The 9,688-nt window shown below is 42.0% G+C and overlaps 1 protein-coding gene across 1 annotated transcript in view; it reads left to right on the top strand.

The window, feature by feature from the left end:
- LOC133496977 (apolipoprotein B-100-like) overlaps positions 1-9,688 on the top strand; it is a 45,418-nt gene that overhangs the window by 14,167 nt on the left and 21,563 nt on the right. Inside the window, exons 26-28 of the mRNA XM_061813115.1 lie at positions 23-1,105; positions 5,381-6,163; positions 8,745-8,962. Coding sequence (XP_061669099.1) covers positions 23-1,105; positions 5,381-6,163; positions 8,745-8,962 — 2,084 coding nt within the window. The remainder of the gene's footprint in view (positions 1-22; positions 1,106-5,380; positions 6,164-8,744; positions 8,963-9,688) is intronic.

Genomic DNA, 9,688 nt, shown 5'->3' with positions numbered 1-9,688 from the left:
CTAACAATGTCTTGTTCCACAGACTGACCCACAAACGGATATTGATATCTTGGCCCTGAAGATGTCTGTGATGAACTCTGAGAAGCTGAACATTCAGACTTCCTGGAACATGGAGATGCCATATGAGATGATGCTGGGACTGAAGAAGAATGTTCCTGTGATGGTCAAAACGGTCACTACTCCTACTATCATGACTTATGATAAAATTAGCAGATATGCACGGAGCCTTGAGGGTTCTTTCAAGCAGGCTAGGCACCAGGGTACAGTGATGCTGAATAGGGCTGTTGACAAGTTTGTAACCGTTAAGCCCTCCGACCTGCTGACCTCCGTCAAAGATCAGACAAATATTGTCGTTAGACAATACAAACAAAAAATTGAGACTTTTTTCGAGGCTGCAGTTAAATTCCTCAGAGAGACCAAGTTTCTAATCCCAGGTTATGCACAAAGGCTATCAGGTCTTGAGGTCTATCAGAAATGTGGTGCCTTTATTGCTGAAGTGTACGAGGAGGTGATTCAGAGTATCCCAAAGTTTTTCAAAGCAGCCGTTGAGTCCTTTGAAGCCATTGAATTTAAAATTCCCGGTTCTAGCCTTGTTGTCAGCGGAAGAGACTTTCTGAATGACTTTTATAGAGCTTTGAGGATAGTCCAGGACCAGGTGAGTGCCACACTGAGACATGTGGGAGGCAATACTATCAAAGATATCCACAGGGATCTTTCTACATTCCATAAGAGGCTCCTCCAATTTTTAAGATCACAAGATATTGCGAAGCTGCCCACCCTTGTCGCCGACATGTACCAGGAAGCCATTGACTCGCGCGTCTTAACCAGAGTTGTTAATCAGCTTGACAAGGTCCACCCCATAATTAGCGAATACCTTACAGGAATAACGACGAAGCTCCAGAACATTCTGGACTACATCTCCAGTGAGCAACTCCAATCAGACATTCAACACGCAATTAACTTGATGCTGAAACGCGTGAATGCTTTCCAAAACCATATCATTCGAATCCTAAAGGAAAAAAGTCAAAGCGTTGAACCGTTCGTAAGAGTTGGCGACAGACAGATGGAGGTGGATATTCCGTTTCCCTTTCTTCACCAGTTCAACTAACTTTCTTGGCTAACTCCACCAAAGCATTCTAAGAACGAGATACAATCGAAACTGGACACTAAATGTGATATGTATCCATGATGCTGGCCTCTTTTGTTTTCCATATGATACATTTTGTTCATTTCAGACCTGCTGCCCACTGTGCTTCATTTGTATGTCGTATTGTACTATTTAAAACCTGTTTCCTTAATTAAAGACAGTTTTTACTGCATACACCTTGCGTCCTGTGTATGGTTTCGGTCAGTTTTTTTGAAAACCACATTAGCAAATGTACTTTTGACATAATTGCGATAAACTACTAACTACATATTTATTCATTTGATTTATGGCACAGGTGTCAAACTCAAGGCCCGGGGGGGGGGGGGGGGGGGATCTGGCCCACCACATGATTTTATGTGGCCCATGGCGGCAAATCAACTTCCATGATTTTTGTGACAATCTGTTCTAAATTTCTAACTCATATGTCATAAATGATTACATTTAGATGTTATTTGCATTTTTTTGTGTAACCAAACATGAACAATGGTTGAAAAACACATTAGCATTGTGTTCTGATTCCAAAATTATTTCAGAAATTATAGATTTTAATGCTTTCACAGTCATAACGGCCCTCTGAGGGAAACTGCAACTAAGATGTGGCTGTGCCAAAAATGAGTTTGACACCTCTGATTTTGGGGAAAAGATCACTGACAACATTTTAAGGATTATAATAAATACTGTCAACTCATCAACTTAGTGTGTTTCTAATGTAATATTTTCGAGAGTAGTTGCTGCAATGTTTTAATTTTTTTTAACTATAGTTTGTATAAAGCGTGGAAAATAATACATAGTAAAAGGAACCTTTTTCAAGGAAGTTGTGTGAGAGAAACTTTCAAACCGATCCATGTCATACAAATATTAGTCATGTGTATTGTTAGGTCTAACTATAGCAGAGCAACATACGGCTCCAAGCAGTCAGTGACACATGCCCTCAAATTAGCAAACAATTGGAAATAGTCATCTTGTTACTTGTTTTTTTTTAAAATAGCCTGAAAAAAAATCTGTCTTAAAAAATGTATATATATATATATATATATATATATATATATATATATATATATATATATATATATATATAATCCTACAGTAGTTCATTTGATTAAGAGTCCACAAAAAATGGACAAATTGACTTGCTGCATTTTAGCAGCATGTCCCTCAAATAAATAAAATTGGCAGAAATATAAATCTGTGAGACATTTCTTGATATGCTGTATGTAATGCCATTAATCGTGTGTTAGCTTGCTTTGCAATTAAAACATGGATGTTATATGCATTATTAGTGTTGGTAATAGTCTTTAAGGGGTGACACGGTGGATCAGCTGGTAAAGCGTTGGCCTCACAGTTCTGAGGACCCGGGTTGAATCCCGGCCCCGCCTGTGTGGAGTTTGCATGTCTTCTCCGTGCCTGTGTGGGTTTTCTCCAGGCACTCCGGTGTCCTCCCACAGCCCAAAAACATGCAAGATGAATGGAACACTCTAAATTGCCCCTAGGTGTGATTGTGAGTGCGCCTGTTTGTCACTCTGTGCCCTGCGATTGCCTGGCAACCAGTCTACGGCAGGGCACTCATTTTTGTCGCGGGCCACATTGTAGTTACGGTTTCCCTCAGAGGGCAGTTATGACTGTGAAATCATAAAAATCTCTGACTGTCTAATCATATTTACAGATGGAATTTATGAAGTACTTTTGGAATCATAAATCAAGGGAATGGTTGTTTAAACTATTATTGAAAAATGCTGGCAAATCTCAATATTATCATTTAGGATATGACAATGGGAAATTTTGGTGCAGATTTGATCAAAAATCATGGAAGTTGTTCCACATGATTTGCGTCCGCGGGCCACATAAAGTCATGTGGCGGGCCGGATTTGGCCCCCGGGCCTTGAGTTTGAAACTCGTGGTCTAGGGTGTACCCTGCCTCTTGCCCGTCGACAGATGGGATAGGCTCCAGAACTGCCCGCGCCTCTCTTGAGGATAAGCGGGGAAGAAAATGGATGGATGGACGAATGACACCACTTAGATAGTAATATATATATATTTTTAATAATTTCATCAGAAAAAGAAAAATCTGTTTAAATAAAAATAAAATGCTCCCACTTCCCCATTAAAAACTAGAAAATGCAGCATAAGTGTGTTTTTTCAAATACACAAAATAGTTTAGTGTGGCACATGAGCACGTTTCTTCTGCATCACTGTAGAAATTGAAAATGAAAACAAGGCCGTCTGAGTCATATTTACGAATTCAAATCAACACGGGAGCTAGCGTGGGAACAATCAGCAGCACAATCGCAGTCCGACCCGGGAGGTCAGCAAAAAGCCCGGCGACACACGGCAGGCACAAATGTGACTCTGACATCATTTTGTTCATGTTTTACAAAAGATACCCTTCGAAAACAAATAAAAATAAAACAATTTGACAGACATTTGATACCAGCAGCGATAACAAGATTTAAGATTCAGAATCTAAGGTCAAATCAGATGTAAAATCTTGTAAGATTTGGCATTTAAACAAGCACCCTAAATTGTGTCGTAAAGGTAGCGTTACACATTTTGGAGTACAGACTGATTTGCCCAAAAAATTACACTCAAGAAAAAAAACTGAAAAGCATTAGCAGATAGTTTGTCCACCAAAAAAAAAAAAAAAATGGAAATACATTCATAGTCATTACTCTTGACACATGAGTGGATTAGCATAGTCATGTGCATGTCTCAATTGAATTTGTTAATTCTTCTTACAAATTTTAGAGCATTCCCCGCCTCCCCCCCCAAAAAAACTGCAGAATCGGTGCCAAGTGGCTCACTCCATATTTTTACTGCCATCAAATGGTTTAAGTCTTATTTAAGCGTATGCATATTTCTTATCGAGCTCTTACTCACGCTTATCGCTTTTTTCTGTCCCACATTTTACCAAAATTGCAGCCTTTAGAACTGCATTTGGTACAGGTCCAAATTGAAATATTAACAGCGCCAATAATATGTCCTATAATTTCGTCTCCAAACTAAGTTACCAGCGATGACGATAAGGTGCTTAAAACATACCTGAATGACATTAAACTAAACGTACCCCAGTTTAATTAAGAATTACAAAAAAATTCCACTGGACTGCATTGTTGGTCCTTAATCCACAATACAGTATGACATTTCTGTGGTACTATGCGGATGAAGAAAATACTGTACGTGGGCAGACTTTGAAGCCATGCCATGCCGCATGTTACATAATGCAACATTTAACGTGAACCGGTTATAACAATTGCAGAGCGCTTTCTGCCCAAGTAAAAATAATTACAAATTAAAAAGAGGAATTGCTCAACCAATCATTTTCCCCCAATAGTGACAAGGAAGTTTTTGTTCATTGCCAAAACTGAACAAAGGCCTTTGTCAAACACTACCGGGTACAATCCTGTGCAATTCCTTCATTAAAAAAAAATGTTTAACAGTTACAAGTGAACATAAATCACAAATGCAAACCTTAGCGCTTTAACTTTAGTAATAAGTATTTGCATGAAGACTTTGCCTTTCATATGCGAGCTGAAAGTGAGAAGTCTTAAAAATGCAGACCAGTGAAGTGGTCAAGTAATCATGCACTCTGTAGTAAGTTTGCAAAAACGGATATTAAAAAATACGGACTCTAGCAACACAAAAAACATATTTTTCTGAATTTGACCATAAATCAAGATAATTTCGTTAACTGCCACAATCAATCAACAGACCCTGCTAAAAAAAAATTCTATAGAATTTGTACAGAACAACTTGTCCTGTAAAACTTTGGCTGTGATTTTCTATAGAATCTCTACAGAACAATAGAATTTCTATAGAAATTCTATCGGACTTGGGTCCTAAAGTTCTTAGAAATGTTCCATACATTTTTTTTTAGCAGGGGAGAAAAATACATGCCGGTTTTGGTTGAAAAAAAAAAAAAGTAATGAAAATAAAGATGATTTCCATGACTAACCGCTTGGTTCACCCCGTCTCAACCCAGTCCTATATGTATAAAAAATATTTTTAGTCACATCATCACTTTCTGATTTCCGGCATTATAATAATACACAAAGTTCGAGGCTACGTGTGGTGAGTTTTAAAGGCAGAAAAAAAGTAGTAGGGTTTGAAATCCTCCACCAGCGATGTCACGTGACCCGAGATAATTGTTCAAAACACTCCCGCAGCAACACAAAAGGATTATTTACGTCTTTTGAAGACATTAATGTTAATTTTTTGTCGAGGCTGGCTGCGCCCCAGGGAGCGGCAGTCCCCGAAGAGGCCTCGCAAGCCTTCAGGTCAGACCAGGACGCAGAGTCTGTGCGGCCGATGCCGCTTCTGTTTCTGCAAGGCCGCCCTCGCAGCCGTCTCGAACACCTCCCAGATGCCCTCCTTGGTCTTGGCCGAGCACTCCAAGTAGTCGTGGGCGCCGATCCGCGCGGCCATGGCGCGGCCGTCGTCGGGCCTGACTGGCTCCAGCTTGAGCCGGCCCAGCTCGTTCTTGACGTTCTCGTCGTTGCGGAGATCCTTCTTGTTGGCCACCAGGATGATGGGCACGTTGGGGCAGAAGTGTTTGACCTCGGGCACCCACTTCTCCGGGATGTTTTCCAGCGAGTCCGGGCTATCCACGGAGAAGCACATCAAAATGACGTCCGTGTCCGGGTAGGAGAGCGGGCGGAGCCGGTCGTAGTCCTCCTGTCCCGCGGTGTCCCACAGGGCCAGCTGGACCTGCTTGGTGTCCACCTCGATATCCGCCACGTAGGTTTCGAACACCGTCGGGTGGTACGTCTCCGGGAACTCGTCTTTGCTGAACACGATCAAGAGGCACGTTTTCCCGCACGCCCCGTCGCCCACCACCACGAGCTTCTTGCGGATCTCTGCCGCCATTTGCGAGTCCTTCCCCATGGTCGGGTCCGCGCAAAACCGAAAGAGGCGCAAGTGGGAAAACAAGACTTTTGGGTCTCTGCAGCAAGACTTTTTTTTTTTTTTTTTTTACCGTGTGCGCGACAAACTCAGCGAGATCTCTTTATAAAGCAAAATGAAGTTTCCTAAATATAGCAATCCAATCGGAACGAGGGAGGGGAAGTTTCAGCTTGCGGAGTAACGTGGTGATTGGAGCTCGCCGGGTTGTGGATTTTCCTCGTCGGGCGGGGGCGGGGGATCTCGTCTGAATGACTGCATCTAAATGTTTATAAATATTTCCGGGTAGGGGTTGCAAATTTGCAACAAGTTTAATATCATCGAAAATTTGAACTCCAGAGTATCATTTTCTGAAGGTGTCAGACTTTTCTCTCAGCAAAATTTTATTTGCTCCATCCAGGGTTAAAATATCCACATAAAACGTTTATGAACATGTAAACTATTTTTTCAGAGCCGCCACAAGGAGTCCAGAATCCTGGATCGTAGATCACTTGGCAACCCCACAATATAAACAGTTTGGGGTTTGAATTGCACAACCTTCCTGCACCCCCCCCCCACACACACACACACATTGTTCAGTAAATGTATGCTTTGGTTCCCGAACACAATCAATTACAGAAGGCTGGTTGAAAACCAAAACGTTTGAAAACCGAAGCATGTTTTCCCATTACAATGAATGGAAAATTAAATAATGCGTTCCAAGCCTAAAAAATAGTTTTTTAAAGTGATTTTTTAGCTTTTCCTGATAATACACTGCATAGTAAAAATACATGTATAGTTTAAATACTTTATATAATTAAGTAATTTAAGAAATATATTTATTTTTTGCTTAAAATATTTGCTTTTGCCTAATAGAGTACGCGAGGCTGGGAGTGCATTGACTTCCCTGTAGCGACTCGGCCCCCAGCCTTGTAACCCTTTTTTTTATTAACAAAAGTGTATAATAACTTTAAACAACTTAACGAGGCGGGGAAAAAACATTGTTTTTTATTTGCACAGAAAGTACGTAAGGTAAAAAAAAACAACTTTCAACTAGAGGTAGGGTTAATGGAATAAAAGAAAAAAAACAATCCAAAAAATCAGTTTCAAATGTCTTCGGTGGGGATGACTCGCCCCTTTTTCCACAAAGAACAAATCTAATGTTTGTTTCTGCCATCTTTTAAGCACTTTTCTGGAGTGGCTCATAACATCATTATTAAAATTTTACAGTGCTCTGCAACATTCAGCTTTATTCGGGTGATGGAGTTGTGCAAAATCATGGATGTCGTTCCATTTAACGCAGACAGCTTTAATATCGGCACTTGAGACAGCCTCATCGTGCTTTTCCACATAAGGATTTCCACCCTGGACTGGTCGCTCACCGGCCAATCACAGGACACATATAGACAGATGACCATTCACGCTCAGAGCTATGCACAATTTAGTCTTTATTTAATTTAACGTGCATAATTTTGGGGATGTGGGAGGAAACTTGAGTACCTGGAAAAATATTGCAACCATAGGGAGGACCATATGAAGTCTCCATACTCTAATCAATCCGTCCATCCAGTTTCTTTGCCGCTTATCCTCACGAGGGTCGCGGGGAGTGCTGGAGCCTATCCAAGCTGTCAACGTGCAGGAGGCGGGGTACACTACGAACTGGTTGCCAGCCAATCGCAGGGCACATGGAGACAAACAGCCGCGCTCACAATCACACCTAGGGGCAATTTCGTCACTGACAGTTTAGTGGTACACACGCCTGCCCTTGGTGCGGGCAGCGTGGGATTGATTCCCCGCTCAGTGGTTGGTGTCGATATCTGCCCTGCAACTGACTGGGGACCAGTTCAGGGTGCAGTCTGCCTTTCGCCCGAAGCTAGCCGGGATAAGCTCCAGCTTTCCCATAACCCTTGTGAGGATAAGCGGCTTGGATCATGACATGACATTAATGTTGCATGTTTTTGGGCTGTGGGAGGAAACCGGAGTGACCGGAGAAAACCCACGCAGGCACAGGGAGAACATGCGAACGAACAGGCGATTGAACCCGGGACCTCAGAACTGTTAGGCCAATGCTTGATCAGCTGATGGGACAAGCCGAAAGGAAAAGATGTGTATTAACATAGAACAGAAGAGGAAACAAAAAAAGGGACAAGATCTTATACGGTTCAGTACTTGTCAGACTGGATTATTGCTCAACTGTTACTGCAGAACTTGTTGGCTCAGTAAACCACTGTTTTTATTTTTTTGTAATGCTTTTGACCTTTGGGCATGGTAATGAAATTTAACCATCAACTGCGGATCTATCTCAACGACGATGGAGGTGGACACTTGTCGTAATGCGACTGTATACAAACTTGGGTTTAGTGGAATAAACAGTATTGCTTCTTTTCAACAAAGAGTATGATTCATACTTTCTGTGTTTGTTCTCATGTAAAACTCGTGGAGCCGCTAACCACCTGACCCAAGAACCTGTTCTAGTTCTGCGGCCTAAGTTACTTTTCCAGGAGGTCAGCAAGAGGCTGTATAAGGTTGTGCCTGCAGAATCTTTGTCATCCTAACGACAAACATGTTTTATTTTTATTTTTTTTTATGTAGTTATCCGTGGTGTATCAAATGCACAAATGCAGCGTCGGTTTCGTGAATTAAGAGTCGACTCTTCTCGATGAGTCAAGTTCACCAAAGCTAGATGGCTAAAATGGGCCGGAAAGTCCCCTCGAACTAACCGAAGTCGCAGTTGGGAGGGGACGACGCCGTGCGCACGATGTTGCAGTTCACCATACCCACGTACAGGGGGCAGCAGCACCGGCGAACGATTAGCCGAGGCTATCAAAGCCTTGCAAAAAAAAAAAAAAAAAAAATAGCGCTCTCTCTCCAAGGTAACAAAACAATTTCGAATCTGGTTTACGGCGTGCCTCAAGCCCGGAGCCTCTTTGGATACGACAACGCGTAAGTATTGATATATTTTTTTTAGCTCTATTGTTCAGTGTCGACAGACGGAAGAAAGTGGCTCCGCGTGTTTTTTTTTTTTTTTTTTTGACAGGCCGCTGCCGTCGTGCGAGCATTTCCCCTTTTGTTTAGCGGTTAAGGCCCCACTGTTTGGAACTTGAAGGGGTGCCATGTTGTTTAGCCGCTGAGTGTTTGCTCGGATGCTTTTAGCTCGCACACAACACCGACGTGATAATTTGTACTAGCACGGCGCCCGATGAGACATTTCTGCGTTTTATCCAGCGTCGCTGCCGGTTACGAACTCTACAGTAGACACCACGAAAGGGGTCGCCTGAAAACGAGCATTGCGCACATTGGTCGATGTAAGTCTTGCAGTGCTTATTTCAAGAGTAAACTTTGATGTCAAGCACAGCCAACCCATAATAAACAGGCCTTACGCGGCTAACGATAGCAGGTTAGCCGTGGAGTTTGCTAATGCTAATCATAGTGAAGGGAGAAAACATGATCAGCTCGATTGAATTTTGGGATAAAATGTACTAACGTGCAGTTTGGAATTGCAAGCTTGTAAAACACAATTGATGTCCAGCTGTGTAATTCCACGAAGGTAACTGCTGTTAGCACATCACACAATTGCTGCCTGTTAGCTTGCTAGTTAGCTTCTATTTTCTAATAGCCTAGCGCCACAACAAGCTGTATATCGTTAAAAATGTTTCATTAACTTATATC

Source organism: Syngnathoides biaculeatus, chromosome 23, assembly GCF_019802595.1.
Source record: "Syngnathoides biaculeatus isolate LvHL_M chromosome 23, ASM1980259v1, whole genome shotgun sequence".
In the NCBI taxonomy this organism is placed as follows: Eukaryota; Metazoa; Chordata; class Actinopteri; order Syngnathiformes; family Syngnathidae; genus Syngnathoides; species Syngnathoides biaculeatus.
Note: the sequence above shows the minus strand (reverse complement) of the source record. Positions and strands in the feature narration are given on the sequence as shown.